Genomic DNA, 18,051 nt, shown 5'->3' on the forward strand with positions numbered 1-18,051 from the left:
CGTCACTGGCCTGCCGACACGCCCCCGGACGGCACGCGAACTAAGGCCAGGGAAAGCACCCGCTTTGTAGTCACCATAGACTCAGCCTAACCCTTTATCTATTTAACATTTTAAATCAAACTCAAGACAATATACTATTCAACTCGGCAGACATTAAACATGCTAGGTTTAAAACATGTGTACACCTGGCTGTCTTTAACTTCTTATCATTGCAGTCAGCTAATCATTTTCCAATATAAATTCTAACTTGATACTTAAATTAACCAGTTAAATGCTGAATATATATGTATATAGAGAATATAGCATAATTAATATTTAGGGTGATTTAAAATCAACTTCTTGCAGCAATATATTTAACGGTCGTCATGAGTATTTGCCAACATAACATTAGCAATGCAATTGTAAGTTAGGATTTTTAACACGGCTTTAGTATTTCATTATTACGCAACATAAGGCTAAATACAATTGTAACTTTTATTAGTAAAGTATTTTTATTTCTTTACTTTTTTTCAGAGTGATCACTCTGGAGATGCTACCCACTCCCATAGATGGACGTCGCTAGAGTTGGTGAAAGGCACATACACTACAGATGATTCACCCAGTGACATTGCTGAAATCAGGCTTGATAAGGTGGTGCCTCTAAAGGTGGGTATACATCCAATCTAGCCATTTACATCTTGCAGAAATAGCATTCCCACAAGGAATCACATTTGTGCAGAATGAACCTTTAGGCGCTTTGAAAGCTTATTATGCGACATTACAACAATCATTCGGCCCTGCAGGATCACAATGGAAACCGTGCTTCAGATTTGCTCTACACAAATAGGATAATATGGATCTCCTGATTTATTATATAATACAGCTTGATAAATAACGATATAATACACCTGTGTTAAATCTGTAGGTGTTATGTAATCCCCTCAGTGATGTGGTGGCAATTATAGTCCGTTAAGGCAATTACAGTGCACTTGTAACAATATACATTGTAAGGTATACTAAACATTGCCTTTTATTTTGCCATTTAGTTTAATTCATGCACATCATTTCCACTTCCAGTACTTAAGCCAACACACATTAGAAGTAATTGTTTTCCCTATTCAATAAATAATAGGTCACTGTAGTATTGTTTCTCTGTAATGCAGGTAATATATTGAGACTTTTTTTTTCTTAAATAAGAGTATGTCAGTGTTCATGGACCAATTGAGAGCATTTGTAGTTCTGGCAAATTTAGCAACAGGTATGCGTACAATAAAGAAACTATAAGAGCAATTTCCCACCTTTTATTAGAAATGCAATTGTGTTGCACATGTATATAAGTGACTAAGTGCAATACCTACTCTACTGTTGCTTACTCAATAATTACAATAGTTTAATATGTTTACCAAGTTTGTTTGTTTTTTCCCCTTTATATACAATAAATGACCCACTCTTATTAGGCAGTATTTATGTTGGACACCCCCCTCCCCCAACCCTCCATTAATGCCACTTCCTGTGGTTTGCAGCGCAGCTCCCATATCTGTGTATTTGTCATTCTGCTTTCCCCTATGGAAAGGGAACTGGATCAGATGGGAGTGTGGGCCTCACTGCGCTTGGCTGGCACTCATTGGCAGCTGCATTTCATTTTGCCCAGCCTATTGGGAAGAGATCAGATTGGAAAACATTGGAACAGTATATTCTAAGACCTTTTTAGAAATGCATATCCATCACAAGGCCCTTACTGAACTGCTTTTGTTGAGCGGTATATTGTCAGGTGTACCATTAGTAGTAAGGTTTCCAGGTTAATCACAAATGTATGTGGAATAGATACAATGGAGAGTGATGGATACTTTGAAATCAATTAAGTATTTGCCAGGAATCAAAGAAGCTGCTACCCAGCTGGGCCCCTACTATTTTTTGCCATCTGTTGAGTGGCAGGCATTCTGGGATTATGCCACTATTCACACTCGCTGTACAAGTGGCCCTGTGTCTTTGTTCTGTGATTAGTTGCATCAATGCCAATGATGTCTAGAAAATGATGCTACTATTTTTTCTCCCCTTGTTAGTTGTTTTTAGTGTGTTTAAAGTGAAACGTTGTCGCTAATGTAATGACGAGATTGCAGCGAAGCAGTAGTGGTTTTCTGACGATGCCTTTTTTTTTCCCTTAGGAGAATATGAAGTACGCAGTCCGCCTGCGGAATTATGGAAGTCGCACCGCTAATGGGGATGGCGGAATGACCACAGTTCAGTGTCCGGATGCTGTGACTTTCACATTCAGCACTTGTAGTTTGAGCAGTAATGGCACAAATCAAACCCGTGGACAAATTCCACAAGTACTATACTACAGGTTTGTTGTTACCTCTGTCACCTCTGCTTGCAAGGATGTAAATCGGACACTTTTTTTCTTTTTTTTTTGAGACATATCAATTCCATTTTTATCGTAACCGAAAACATATAAAATGCAAACTCTGACAAACGTTACTTTTGTTTTCCTTATCAACCCCCCCATTTTTAAAAATACATTGGACATACTGTATGATACTGTATGTCTTAGTCAGAAACGACACATTTTAATAGTAGAAATGCAGATCCTTTCTCAGATTTTTATTTTATCCTCGACTTCTCCTGTGCTGCCTCCCCCCTCCCCCCCCTCTCTCTGGAATTCGATACCATTCTCCTCCCCCTGCCTTCAGATTTATAAAAACTCACCTTTTCAAGGAAGCCTATCTGCCATACCTCTAATATCCAACACCCCATTCCCCCCCAGCCAACTCCATTGGGACCAGCTTCATTGCTGGAGCAATCTCAACGCTATGTAACACCCACTAACATCCTCACCCATAAACAATTAATGGTATAAGATGGCTGGCTGGACCATAAGCTAACCCAGATGAGGAACTAGGTATTTTAGTGCCTGGGGCAAGTACCACCAACGTCTTTATTTTTTTAAACCCTATTTGGGATTTGAAGGGCTGAGGGGGGGGGGGCTGGGGTTTACTCCCCTTCTCACTCCCCCTGACAGTAGCCCTGCAAGTAGTCATCTGCCACACACCTCACACCACACTCCCCTTCTCCTCCCCCCACATTCTCCTCTACCCACCCCTCCTCTCTCTGCGCCTCCCACCCCAGACTATATCTGTACCTCGCCCCGTCTCTCTGCGCCTCGCCCGACAGTCTCTCTCGACGTCACCCCCACTCTCTCTGCGCCGCCTCCCCTCCCCTGCTGATCCAAGTCTCTCTGTGCTCCCCCACCGGTCTGCAATTCGCTGCTGGTCACAGTAGCAGTGAAGGGGTGTAGAGAATTCTGTTCTTTAATGTTAAAGTGCAATGTCAATAGGCTAACTTATTCCAGTGTGCATTTATCATAGAAGAACCAGAACTTGTTTGTGATGTTTCTAGGTAAAATTTTACTTAAAATATATATTTTTTTATTTTATCCATCCTGTATTTGTACTGAACCCTACTTCCCCTTATTTTAGGAGTGAATACGATGGAGACCTTCAATCGCAGCTCCTGAGTAAAGCAAATGAAGAAGACAAGAACTGCAGCAGAGCGCTCTCCGTTGTAAATGCCGTCACACGAGCTGCTAAAGACCTTCTGCAGAGAGCTCTTGCTGTTGATGGTAAAGTGGTGATATAAAGTTGTCCCCATTGGATATCAAAAACAACCATTTAATGACCAATGTTTATAGGCCACCTTAACGAAGGCGATTCCACAGCCAGCCCTCAATTTGTTCTAGTGTCTCTGTTGAATGGGCTAATCATAATTTGCGTTAAACTATTTTATTTTAACTATAATACACTGGCTGCATTTATTCACGTTACCACATGACTTAAGTGCAAGATCTCCACTGAGGGCTTAAAAAACGCTGTCACTGAACCTTTAGAGTTCGCTTGATCATGTGTTAAACTTTAAATGGCTGCTTGCTCAGCCAGAGCACCTCCCGGCACCCCCTACAGAGGGAAGTATCTCCGGAAACCAGGGGTCACCAGAACTGAAATGAATGCGGTTCAGCTCCAGTGACCCCCTGCTTGTTTTTTTTTGTTTTTTTTTTAAATCGCTTGGATTGCTCCATTAAGGCTTTTTGAACTTTTATTTTGTAGAGCAAAGTAATATAGAAATAACAGTGTACAACATACCAAGATTTTGACTAGAAACTACTAGTTATGATCGTTTGAGGGCTCTCCAGTGCAACACACACACTACTTATTTTGTGTGTTTTATATGTGTAGATTATTTATTTATAAAATGTTTAACCAGGAAGTAATACATTGAGTTACCTTTCGTTTTTAAGTATGTCCTGGGCATAAAGATAAGATGACAAATACATGGTTACAAATAGTTACATAAGTGAACAGGGTATACATTATATTCAAGACATTGCATGCACAGTTAGAGATAATATATATTATAGGTGTATGGATGTTACAGACCAGATTAAAATGTGAGACAGCTTTAGTTTTGAAAGAACTTAGACTGGTGGTGACTGTGAGAGTCTCCGGTAGATAGTTACAGTTTTGGGGTGCACGGTAAGAGGAGGAGGAGCCGGATACTTTGGAAGCTTTAACAATTTAGCCTCGGTCCCTAATACCATTGTTACAGTCTCGTCAGTGTTTAAAAACAATTTGTTTTGGGAAATCCAATTTTGAAGTCTCAAAAAGTCAGATTGAAGTAAGTGTTCAAGGTTGGAGAGGCTAGGGCTGTGTGCATATAAGACTGTGTCATCTGCATACATGTGTATTGAAGTTCCCTTACAACAGGGGTGGGAAACCTTTTTTCTGCCAAGGGCCATTTGGATATTTATAACATCATTCGCGGGCCATACAAAATTATCAACTTAAAAATTAGCCTGCTATATTTGGTCAAACCTTTAATTAACTCACCCCTAATGCGCATTTGGGAGAGAGAATATCCTGTTGTGTGATAGAGGCCGGTCCTCTCATGGTGTAACCAGTGCCGTCGTCCTGCTGGATCAATATCGATAACCTCAGGGCACCGATCAGAAGATCTTTAAATCCGGATGCAGTGGCCCACAGCAGGCAGTAATGAGAACGACACAACCGTTACTAGTGGATACACTGTAGCAAACAGTTGAACAGTTCAATGGCAGTCGCTAGCGTGATGACGCACACGCAGTATGCAGCAACATCCTTGCTGGTTTCATCCAGTTCATGAGACTTCATCAAGGGTATCCTGAGGTCAGTGTGGCTGATCGAGCAGGACGACACCGTGAGGACCGGCACCTACTGTACCACACATCGTGAGAAGTTATCTCCCAAATGCACATTTCCTCACTTGTGAGTCTCTATTTAGAGCCTTTTTTAATCCTTACATTACATTTTCTACTGGATTACGCTTTGTGGCACGCACTGCTCTCCTATTTCTAGATCTTCTCTGGATCTGGTTCATTCCTTCGGAAGCTGTGGACACTGCCCTTGCCCTAATCACATTCGGTTTTTGTGTTCTTTTTCACAGACTCTTACAGGGACTTTATATAATTTGGTTTGATTGCATTCTCTCCCCCCCCCTTTTTTTTTTTTTTTTTTTTTTTTTTTTTTTAATATAACTATACTTGGTACATATTTCACTATTTTAGTGTATTCACTTTTTGTGTACTTAGCATTCACATGAATACACTATTTATTGGTATGTGTCACTTTATTTGATATCACATAATTTATTTTGATATGGGTATATCTCACTAGTGCTATATCTAAGTTGCTGGTCTTTGTGACACTAAAGAGTAAGGCTGTGTTTCTATTCCTCTGCATGAGTATAATTCTTTTCTCTGCCTCACTTTCTCCTCATTTCAGCTGAGGACATTCCAGAACTGCTTAGCTCTTCAAGTTTGTTTTCCATGCTGCTTCCTCTTATAATTGCTTACATTGGACCAGTAGCAGCTGCTATTCCAAAGGTACGGTGTGACAATTTGGTGTAACATATGTATATATATTTATTGTTTTTTTATTTGTTACTTGCATTTTGTATGTTACATTGTCAATCAAGGAGACTGTTCTGTATTCCTACCTGAAAAATGTAAAAACTATACATTAGCTGGAACAACGCAAGTGATTGGTTAATTATAGACTTGATTTCCCCATGGCCATTATAAATTAAATGTTGTCTGACCCATATTTACTTAAACACAAGGAATGGTACACCATAGCCATTATAATTCACAATACAGTACTTGTGTTAAGAGGTAATCTCTGAAAAAACATGAACCTGTTCTCAGAATGTGAACATCTCTAAGTACAAAATCCTGGTTGATAATATTGGTAAATGTCATGTCCATGAGCAAACATATTCACTTTGAACTGTGACCATCAATAAAATGGGCTTTTCCTACCATATTACCTTATACTTACATTTTTTTATTTAGGCTGCTGTGGAAGTTTTTGGTCTTGTACAACAGTTGCTCCCCTCAGTAGCTGTCCTAAACCAGAAATATGCTCCCCCAACCTTCAACCCCAATCAGTCCACTGATAGCACAACTGGCAATCAGCCGGAGCAGCTCTGTGCATGTACTACCTCCAGCCACTATGCAGTCCTCGAAAGTGAGCACCCCTACAAACCAGCCAGTGTAATGCACTATAAGGTAAGAAAGTACCCTTTTCATGTCTTCACTACATTTCAGGCATTGTAGTACGAGTGTGTTTCATGCAAATCTGATTACATAAGACACAATAACAACATTTTGGGAAGTGCAAAAAGAAAATGCAAATGGTGTTTTTTGCAATTTTTCCTTAGAACTGTTTTTTAATGTACAGTATACAGTGTGATTCCCCGCACTCGCTTCACAATAAACAATGAAACAATTAAATTCAGAAAAAGATCATGTTTAATAATGCTGCTGCCTGAATCACTCCACTCTTTCCTAGATCTGTCTCAGCATCTCCCCTCCTGAAATCCCTCTCCTGGCTTCCGATCAAATCCCGCATCTCACACTCCATTCTTCTCCTCACTTTTAAAGCTTTACACTCTTCTGCCCCTCCTTACATCTCAGCCCTAATTTCTCGCTATGCACCACCCCGACTCTTGCGTTCTGCTCAAGGATGTCTTCTTTCTACCCCCTTTTTATCTAAAGCCCTCTCCCGCCTTAAACCTTTTTTACTGACTGCCCCACACCTCTGGAATGCCCTTCCCCTCAGTACCCGACTAGCACCCTCTCTATCCACGTTTAAGACCCACCTGCTTAAAGAAACATATGAATAGCACTGTGGATATTCTAAACATGATACATAAAGCTTGGCCCCCTGCAGACGCACTTACCAGAACTCCCTCCTACTGTCTCTGTACGTTCTCCCTACCTACCAATTAGACTGTAACCTCCTCGGGGCAGGGACTCCTCTTCCTTAATGTTATGTTTGTCTAAAGCACTTATTCCCATGATCAGTTATTTATATTATCTGTTATTTATTTGATTACCACGTGTATTACTACTGTGAAGCGCTATGTACATTAATGGCGCTATATAAATAAAGACATACAATACAATACAATAATGAAAGTGATATACATGAGAACATTACATACAGCTGTAGGACGTAAGGGGCCTGCCTCCCTGTTTGTTCCTGGCGAACCAAAATGCCTTTTTCTTTCCTTTTTTCACCTTGCGTGGTGGTGCCGTTTGCTAATTTTTGCATTTATAACCTCTTTTTTTTTTTTTTTTTTTTTTTTTAAATACTGAGTAGTTTCACTGCAATGTAAGATTTACGTAATTTTTTTTATTTATTTTGTTAAATCCTGTTCTCTGTCTTCCAGGTGTCTTTTCCTGAATGTGTCAGGTGGATGTCTGTAGAGTTTGACTCGCAGTGTGGAACTGCTCAGTCTGAGGATGTTCTGCGCATGATGATCCCAGGCAGAAATATTCACACCTCAGGTTTTGGACCAAAGCTTCCTGTCCATGAAAGCCTTAATTCATGGGTTGAGCTTAAGAAATTTAACGGCTCCTCTGGCTGGCCAACTACTGTCTTAATATTGCCAGGTAACATTAAATCCACTGTTTAAAAGGCTGGTGCTACATTAGCAACCTTGTATTGTTTCACTTATACTATTATTATTGGCTGAAGTAATCCATTATCAAGAATTCCCTCAAGCAACGTGGGATGTAGCTCTTCTATTGTTGTGAAGCATAGGTTCTGTAACTTATATATATATTTTTGTACTCTCTTATAAAAATACTCAGACGTATCAGCTCCTGGAGCCAACACGCATAGCTTGGAAGTTAACTTGTAACATGGTGATCCCCAGTGTAACCATTTATAGCTTTTAATTGAGATCATGTTTACTACCCCCCTCTTCTTCGGCAGATATAGAATAAGGCCTTAGGTCATTGTGTTAGATCTTGCAATGAGGTGTGTATTGGAGTTACCTTTAATGTTGTATGTAGGGATGAGCTTTCGGACGTAGCAGAGTTTATCGAGCAGCCCTCTCCAACACTGAGGAGTCTACAACTGAAAACTTCGACTAAACATGCTTTTCGTCTCTTTAGGAAATGAAGCTCTGTTTTCGCTCGAAACGGCATCAGACTATGTCAAAGATGAGAAAGCCTGCTTTTATGGCTTCAAGTGCTTTGCTAGTGGATATGAATTCAGTCCAGGAACTGATGAGGTTAGTTTCTACTTACCAACCAGGTAGAACAGATTTTGTATCCCTAAAAATGTAGAAAACTGTGTGGGCTAGTTGGGCATTCTATGGGAGGCCTGTGATTATGTGTAAACATACCATGTGTTTTGAGTACTGAATTGTCAGTGCAAATGGACAAACTAGGCACATCCACTTGGATATAAAAACACACAACACGTATGCCTAGACAGTGTGCCCTCTTTATAAGGAAGAGGGAGGCTTCACATGTTATCCAGTCACCTCATGATACTACCAGTGATCGTGCTTCTTATAGTAAATTGTCCCCTGGCTCCAATATATTCCCCACTCCATCTTATCTTCCACAGTTAAGTAAGAGATGCAGATCACCGATTAATTGTCCAATCTGTTTTCTGGGGTAGAAAAAATAGCTATAGTTGTTTGTGAAAGTAAAGCATATTTATCTCATTTATTGTGGAGGAATATGTAGGGCATTATGCTGTGAACATGGGCAAAGGAGAGACACGAATCAGATGTCCTACACTGTAACTAATCATTTCTAAAATGTTTAGATTAGTGAAAGGACATGTTTTCAGGGGGTTTCTGCCTTCTTTTTTTCCAGGGCATAATTCAGCTGGAAAAAGAGCTGGCCAATTTGGGAGGGATGTGTGCTGCAGCTTTAATGAAGAAGGATCTGGCGTTACCTATTGGTAGGAGAAGTGAAAGATTTGTATGGTTTTCAAGGGGACCTTGAATGACACATTTGAGCTATTTGGCACATATTCTGCAATTTACATGGTTACTCAAAGGGGCAGTTCCTCTTTGGACCAAAGTAAAGCTAATGGCTGTGACCTGTTCAATAGGTAACATGTAGGACACTGCAGTACAAAGTGTTTGTAAATATCCCTTGGTTTACTTTCCATGGCAAGGTTTCAAATATTTACCTACACTTTCTTGATGAGGCAGCTTGTAATACTTGGACTCCTTGTTAATTCAGACTCTTAGATCAGTTAAGAATAGAATTATATACAATTCCTCAAATAAATTCTTTAGAGAATATACACATCACACATACGCACGCACCTACCTTCCTTCAGCGTTGGAACGGCTCTATTTTCAGCTCTAGGAACCCATGGTTTCCCAGGTACTTGGTTTTAGCTGCTGATTTTTCTCCCTGCTTCCTGGGACAACAAAATGGCTGGCAAATCGCGGTCTGATAAGCTGTAACGGATGATGCTGCAGCTTCCTATTGGATGACCATGGGCCATCTGTAAAAGAGCAGGAAGCACACGGCAGCTATAACTGTTGTTATCTTCAAGATTCTTGGGATCCTGGGAGTCCCTGGCACTAAAAATAGAGGTTGGACGCAGAAGGACCCAGACACCCTACTTCCAGGTTAAATAGTCTACATTATTTCACATTTTGGGGAATGGCTGCTTTAATATCAGGAGACAGGCGAGTACAAATTACATTTCACGGTGGCTGTTTCATTTAAAGGAAGTAAGTGGTGTAGATATTTTATTATGGTCTACTCTAATGCTTTACTGCCCGGCAGGATTAATTCTGCGGGGTCTCTGCTTCCGAATGAGACCCTGCAGCGTTAATCCTATTGGGCCATCAGCTGAGGAAAACAACCGATACTAACCTTGTTGTGGAGTTGCGCAGCTGTCTCCGTCCCCTTCTGAGTGTGTCGTCCCCAGCAGCTCTGAAGGTAAGAAGCAGTCTCTGGCCTTTCCAACCCCCTGGATGACACGTAGATGCTCAAATACGGTCCTATAGCATTCCCCATATAGAGACCCATATTCGGGCATCTACGTTATCCAGAGGGTTGGGACAGACCGGAGACTGCTTGTTACCTTCAGAGCTGCTGGGGACAGTGATGGAGGCAGCTGCGCAGCTCCTCCACAAACTAAGTATTTCTCTCCTAAACTGATGGCCCAGTGCTGCGAGGTCCCATTCAGGAGCAGGGACCCCTGCAGCATTAATCCTCCCGGGACACAAACCTTACAGCTTTTGGTGCCGCAGACCAACATGAACCAAAAACCGCAAGTCTGAATGCAACCCAGATACCCTGTCATGTTTTACGGTTAGTATAATTCTGTATTTCGAATGGTCACATCTATGATTTTTAGCCTTGTGAATTGCACCAGATTTTAATTCTTATAGATCTTTAATAAATAATATAGTGACCATCTTCTCATCTGTCTGCCTGCCAGAGAGGGCTCAGACGTTTTTATGATGCCCTGTTAGAAGGATTCCAAGCCAGATCGGGTCAAATCTCTGCTATATCTGTACACTGTCACCATTCACTTCACTTGTAAACATATCGTTTTTTCATTCTTTGATTGGCCCATTAATGCAAAGACCTGGTTACCTCGCAGGAAACAGAACAATAAGTACTATATTTTTATAATGAGTGAACCCCTTGGTTGCTGTATTACCACAACTGATTAGGTTAACGGTGTTCATTACGGTATAGCCTCTGGATTAAATTATGGCTGTTAGTGTTTTACGTTTAAAGCTTTTTACTATGTTGTCTATTTTATTGGTATTTTACACTGAGCCTAAGCTGTGTTACAAACAAAACTACAGGAATGTTGACTTGTTTTCCCCGAATGATGCAATAATGTGCCAATAAGTATTTAACTGTACATTTCTAAAAGAAACTGTCCCATATGTGCAAAAAAAAAAGATTTGTTACAGTGCCCCTGGCAAACTTTGTTAACTTCTTCAATGGTAATAGAAAGTTAAAAAGCCTTATCCTGCCTTTTCAAGTTCCAATAATGCGGATTTAACTCTTATTCTTGAAATTATAACTAAAACATTGCTGTGATCTTAAACAACCTTGGATAGTAATAGTATTACCATTGTTACATTATGCTACTGGAGCTTATATCTTGTAATAATTCTGGCATTCATTTGGACTCTGGAGGCTGGTCATGGTCAAGTGTGGTGTCAAAAATAAACCAACTTGCTCTTGACATAGAAGTAATTTGGATTGGTAAACTTGGGGCAAGTCAAGAGACTGATCACAAGCGCTATGTAGTACAAAGACCTAATCGGCTTTGGACACCAACATAATACACATTATTTGTCCCAGCTATGCAACACTGCAATTCTCATTTATTCTCCGATTGCATTTGCTTTTCACCTTACAGTCTGATCCCATGCTGCATTCTGAATTGTTTAGGTTTATCTTGTAGTATAGTTTTCCTTCTCACACCGCCAAGCAGTCTAGATGAGCTCTGGAGTGTGGCTGGCAGTCTAGTAGACTGGGGTGGGGGATGCTTTCTGGGAGGGGGGTTGGTTTGGCAGGTTGCCTAGTTTTAAAAAAAAGGGTGAGTGCAGGCAGACCACCCAGCTGTGCAATGGTTTTTTGGAGAGGGTTGTGAGTTGCCCAGGGGAGTAGGGGCAGACCAGAAGTGTGGTGGATGAGAGTTTGTGGTTTATTATAAGAATATAACAATTCTGCCTCTAATAGTAAATATTGCCCCAGGGACAGTGTGTTGTCTGGCCATTAATGGCCAGGTGACTTTAACTCCTCCACTCTGGGTATTATTGGCCAGATAATGCTGTAATTCGAGGGTTATTACCTAAAGATAAATGCACTAGGATAACTGCATTCATTATTTGTGTGTAGCAGGCAATGAACTGGAGGAAGACCTGGAGATTGTTGAAGAGGCCGCACTGCAGGTAAGTGCTGCACCAACAGAAGCTTATGTTATGTACAGGGCTCCTTGACAAATTCTAATGATTCATGTACAGGAAATCATAAGATTATCTGGTCCTAAACTATGCTATTGAGACCATAGCCTCATTAATGGTAACACTTGAAAGGGCTGCAGAAAAATGTACCCAACTGTAGATGTAAGGGGGGGAAGAGATGAAGAGCAGTATACACATACAGTATGATGGTTTTCAAGTATTGTAAATGGTCTAAACATTTATACATGGACATTATTTTAGTATGTAGTTATTTAATGAAGCATATATATATATATATATATATATTTTTTTTTTAACCGTTAGACATTACTTTTATCATTCTAGGAATTATTATTTCATATAGTTGTGTGATTTTAAGCTTTAGTAACATATTTCTCAATAGGTGTGCAAAACGCATTCGGGTATCCTGGGGAAAGGTCTGGCCCTATCTCACTCGCCAACAATTCTAGAGGCCTTGGAAGGAAATCTTCCCCTGCAAATACAGAGCAATGAGCAGTCCTTTTTAGAGGACTTCATCACCTGTGTGCCTGGATCCAGTGGTGGACGACTGGCAAGGTATTTTATGTGGATCATACATTACAGCACACAGTTGTAATACAGCGACCTCTCAACACTGCTAATTGTTGCATGGCAATGCTCGAAGGCTTAAATAAAAAAAAATTGCATTGGAACCAAGGAGTCTTCCAGATTGACCTGTTAGCCATACACCAGTAGGATTAATGGGGTTACCTTTTACTCTACACATTGCTTTGCCTGAGATTACAGTCCTACGTTGAAACAGCATAGCATTCTGCTCTTTTGTTACGGCTCATGCCCTAGGTAATGCAGAAAAGTGACACCTGTTGCAGTTAAAGTTGTGCTATTTATATTATGTTAAGTCATACATTGACCAATGTTTTACTGACAAGTGATGTAATCCGGTAAAGGAGCAGAACCTTTCTTTACAGTGAAGATGTGTTCTTATAGTTTATTTTTAACGTACCCTTGTTTTTTATTCTCTACATTGCTTCAGGTGGCTGCAGCCAGATTCGTATGCTGATCCCCAGAAGACTTCACTAATTCTTAATAAGGATGATATCCGATGTGGCTGGCCCACTACCATAACTGTGCAGACAAAGGATCAATATGCAGATGTGGTTCATGTTCCCAACATGAAGGTATTTTCTCTGAACCAAGATCAACTTTGTGATAAAAGTTCAAAATATAATATTTAACAGAAGATGAAATTACTTTTTTTTATTTTTTTTCAAATGTTCTGCCAGTTCAATTACACCTCCCATAGTTTTTTTTTCCATCTCCCAAAATGAAATACATTTCTTGGTTTCAGGTATTTGATAAACGTATCAGATTATTATGGCTAGACATCAGTGGAAAGTAAGCTTAGCCGGCAAGTGACTAATTTGGCTACCATTGGCTGATAAAGCCCCATTTCCATGTCTTAAAGATCTACTTTTACCGTTTGGGCTCTATATTTATAATAGATGCACAGTGTATTTTAGCCATGATAAAGAACACTTTTATGAACACATTTGCATGTCTAAGACCGGTCTCCAAACCTGCCTTACCCCTTCATCACCACGCACTGCGCTCGGTGCATCACTTTGTGCCTCATGTTAAGCTTATACTACGGTAGTTGTTTTACTTAGATTTTACAGCAAAGTCTGGGTCAAAGCAGTGCACTGCCAGCAAGCCTACTCACAGCAAGATGTTTTGGTGTCTCATCACTGTGAGGATGGTTTCTGGCCTTGCACTGTAAAGCTGGTCGTGGTTATAAACCAGCTACGCAAATAAGTGATGATGGCAAGTACAGCAATGATAAAGAACACTTATGAACAAGCTCACGTTTTTCTCATTGTTGTACAGGGGAGGATTTTAGTTGCTTTTTTGACTAGCAATAACTTATGTTCCTGCATTGTATTGTAGCTTGATAATCATGCTGTCTATTGACTTTTTTCGTATGTAAAGGATACCAGCAAGCGGTTTTGAAAAATGTGGTTGGTGTTAATTTTTGGGAAATAATAATTATACCCCAAATCATTACATAAACTTCACATCATTTTGCGCAGGACTCCCATTGTAACAGGAACAGACGTAATAGAATATGTTTGACTTTCCAACATATTGCTCTGCCAGAACATTTGTCGCATAAAGTACTGTATTCTGCTAGGACACTTTGATATATTCTTGCAAAGAAAATCTTTTGCACAAATGTATGGCATCTCTGTCAAAATTACGTACGATTTCAGCTGGCCTAATTCTGCTTCTTACTCTGGCAGGTCGAAGTCAAGGCGGTCCCTGTATCCCAAAAGAAGACTTCCCTGCAGCAGGACCAAGTAAAAAAGCTTCTGCATATACCTGGCAGCCCAGCTTCCCCAGGCAGTGACCTGACCTTTGGTGGCCTTCCTTCACCTAAACTTGATGCCTCATACGAACCAATGATTGTGAAGGAAGCACGTTATATCGCTATTACAATGATGAAGGTGATTTATGCATAAATACGTGGCGTGCAAATCCTAATTTGATCAGTGGATCAAATTCAATATTACATACAAATGTATATGCAAGTAGTAAAACACATGAACATTGGCACAGAATTGTTGAAATGGGGTGGTCGTCATTTTGTATGGATTACCAACCCAATGCATAGCTATAACGTGTCAAAATATGCCATAGCTGTGGGAGGTCATCTGAGGGGAGTGACCAGTATTGAAAAGCGCTACACCTCTACTTTGGTAGTGAATAATAAAAACACATGTGACATGTTAGATTGTTGGTGGTTTTGGAATTGTTGGTGCCCAACTAAAATATAATTGAGGTTTAGAGAAAATTACTATTTTTAACATGCCATAAATGTATCTGCTTCAGTTTAAAGGCTATAAATCTGAGGCTTCATAGTTTATTTTTGGGAATATTCATTCTGCTGACCTCTACATTAGTGGATTGTTTTCCTTTTTCCAGAGTGAAAGGCTCACGAACCCGGATTCATACTGTATACATAGAATCACTCATACACTTAGAATTACTGTGCCACTTGTATCATCAAGCTTAGATATATAAATAAACCATTATCCTTCAGTTACCTACTTGAGTTTGAGTGGTCACACACTTTTTTTTGTTTTCTAAGGCATATGAAAGTTATTCATTCGAAGAGCTCCGCTTTGCCTCACCGACTCCCAAAAGGTACAGTAAGTCCTGTTTTTCTGTGGCGGGGTCTCTGAATGCCGAACACATCTTATGTTAAAGTGTAGCCTAGATGTTACTTTGTCAACATTAGTTTTGGCAGAGCATTTGCTGTGTGAGTTGTCCTGCCATTTATATAATAACGAGATATGTTTCTCCTGTATGCACTTTGGCATGACCGTGCCGTTATGCTCTGGGGATGTTAGTAATGATCGGCTTCAGTGTTAATAAATTAGACTACAAACAGAATGTTATTTTTTGGGGGGGGTTTTGCGTTGTAAGTAGGAGGACCGGTGCCTTAAATTTTCATTTTAAGTTCATGTAAATTGCTTGAGAAAAGTTGTCTAAAGTAAGAGGCAGGTACAATTTTTTTGAAGTGCTAAGAATATGTCGGCATGCACTTGTAGCTCATGGTACACAGTTGCAAAGCGGATACCATCCCGCAGCTGTCTGCAGTGCAGATACCTAAATACAGGTGCACACATTCAGCAATTTAATCTACCCTCGTCTTGCAGTATGGCCTCCTAATAATACAAAATAAAAGGTTGTATTACTCAATGCCATTGTTACTTTGCAGTAAGTGTGTAGCCAAGTAAGATATGCAGACCACTTCAGCACTGAAATACATAGTGAGAGAAATCAAGATATTCCTTGACATTTACAATGCACGTTACTTTAAAACCGTGCTGCCATGTATTAAACACTGACTTGTCTAGTATGTGGAGCCTCCTGCAGGAACTATTCAAAATAGCCATTTCTATGTTATTAATAGTCTATTTAGAAAACGGTTAAAATTGACATTTCCATGATGCCATTTGCGGACACCTTTTGAAATGAATTGGCCATACGAATCAACGTCAACAGAGCATCATTATTTAATGCTGCAGACCAAGCAATATCCTACATTATTTTCTTTTTTTTTTTTTTTAATAAATCCGTTCTGTACTATGAGAAAATACTTGTACTATTTTTTTTTTAACAATTCTGAATTACATATATGTATTATAATGTAACAAAGCATTTTTGTTTCTATAGCAACCATTTACAAAGTCACCATTCACTTCCTCTTGAAACGGGCTCTAGCACATCCCTTTTTGTGCCCTGCCCTCTTTCTAGCGGTGCCAATTGTATCTAGTGACTGCCTGGTCACATGATTTTCCCCACTGAACTTTGCATCTTTGGTCCTCATCTGCTGCACTGACAGCCATTTAGTGAACCCCCAATCCGAATCTTTGCCGATTGGCAGCTTAGCTATTTACTTATCATTGTGTGGATTGTATTGATGCATATATTAAAGGGGGGGGGGGGGGATAAATTTAAAAAAAGGCAGCTTGGACTGCTGCTTTAAAACGTACTTCCCAGGTGAGTAAAAAATATTAAAAACATTGAATTCAACAAATACAAAAGCATCAAGGATGGGAGCATTCTTCTTCAATGTTCCTGCACTCGTTTCAGCGCTGCATGTGCATGGTCCATTCCTGTTTTTATATGCTCATGTATCAGTAATACTTTGCTTTAAAACATTTCTGCTTTTTCAAGTTTATATATATTTTTTCTAATTAAACAGTTGGCATATATTTAATTTCTCCTCCTGACTCAGGAGGTAGCCATCTGGTATTTGTGATGTTAGAGGTCAGAAGTGTTTTTGAGCTTTATACTGGAATAAGTGAAACCCAAATTGATAACCTTAATGCACTTCAGGATTAAAATAGACCCGCTGATGAGTTTGATTTAACTATAAAGCTCATGTTTTTTTATCTTCATATTTTGCACCTTGAGGCTTAATTTTAGGAGTGAATTAGCTGACTTAAGTCCTAGCACCCCTGCTGGTTTTAAGTGTAAGTGTTTGCATGTACCCAAAAGATGACCTTTTCTCTTTTTTTTTTTTTGCCTTAGGCCAAGTGAAAACATGTTAATTCGAGTTAACAATGACGGTACCTATTGTGCAAACTGGACTCCAGGAGCTGTTGGTCTTTACACCATACATGTTACCATAGATGGAATAGAAATCGGTAAAGTCCCGTCTGTTTTTACCTTGCATCTCCTACATTAAACACTATTAAAAAAATATATATATTTAAAAATAATTATTTTTAACCACAACTCTAATTTCTCTCATAATCCACAAACCTTGTCTTCACTGCTCTGCCCTGGGCCTACTTTGCAATGTGTTTACCATTATTTTATCTGCATTTTATACAGATGCAGGTCTAGAAGTCAAAGTTAAAGACCCGCCCAAAGGGATGATACCACCCGGGACTCAGTTGGTGAAAACGAAAGCAGAACCTCAACCAAATAAGGTGAGCAATTCGATGTGATCTAAAGCCGGATCATAGAACGGATTGATCTGTCTGGTGTGTGTATATTTACATCGAAGGGTAGCAGATTAAGTGTAGCGAATCATGCTTGTACGTGGCTTTACATTGCTCTTGAAAATGAAATGCTTAACTGGAACTATTTTGTGTAATATGTCCATAATTGTGCAAAAATCTGCAACCTTTACTAAGCACAATGTACTCTTAGGTTTTTTTTTTAGGAGCAATTCCTTTAATGATTACCCACTGCTGCTGCTTCAGTCCTTTA

General features: G+C 39.7%; 1 protein-coding gene across 25 annotated transcripts in view; it reads left to right on the forward strand.

The window, feature by feature from the left end:
- Positions 1-18,051, forward strand: part of MYCBP2 (MYC binding protein 2) — a 189,899-nt gene that overhangs the window by 111,812 nt on the left and 60,036 nt on the right. For 17 of the 25 annotated variants that reach the window (XM_075590941.1, XM_075590942.1, XM_075590948.1 and 14 more), the window contains 15 exons: positions 514-645; positions 2,145-2,323; positions 3,456-3,598; positions 5,790-5,890; positions 6,359-6,574; positions 7,741-7,963; positions 8,471-8,589; positions 9,185-9,272; positions 12,203-12,255; positions 12,671-12,843; positions 13,301-13,445; positions 14,565-14,768; positions 15,413-15,468; positions 17,365-17,480; positions 17,671-17,768. In XM_075590941.1, the coding sequence (XP_075447056.1) occupies positions 514-645; positions 2,145-2,323; positions 3,456-3,598; positions 5,790-5,890; positions 6,359-6,574; positions 7,741-7,963; positions 8,471-8,589; positions 9,185-9,272; positions 12,203-12,255; positions 12,671-12,843; positions 13,301-13,445; positions 14,565-14,768; positions 15,413-15,468; positions 17,365-17,480; positions 17,671-17,768 (2,046 nt within the window). The remainder of the gene's footprint in view (positions 1-513; positions 646-2,144; positions 2,324-3,455; positions 3,599-5,789; positions 5,891-6,358; positions 6,575-7,740; positions 7,964-8,470; positions 8,590-9,184; positions 9,273-12,202; positions 12,256-12,670; positions 12,844-13,300; positions 13,446-14,564; positions 14,769-15,412; positions 15,469-17,364; positions 17,481-17,670; positions 17,769-18,051) is intronic. The other 8 variants (XM_075590943.1, XM_075590949.1, XM_075590951.1 and 5 more) reach the window with 1 other exon arrangement.

This window comes from Ascaphus truei, chromosome 3, assembly GCF_040206685.1.
Source record: "Ascaphus truei isolate aAscTru1 chromosome 3, aAscTru1.hap1, whole genome shotgun sequence".
Classification (NCBI taxonomy): domain Eukaryota; kingdom Metazoa; phylum Chordata; class Amphibia; order Anura; family Ascaphidae; genus Ascaphus; species Ascaphus truei.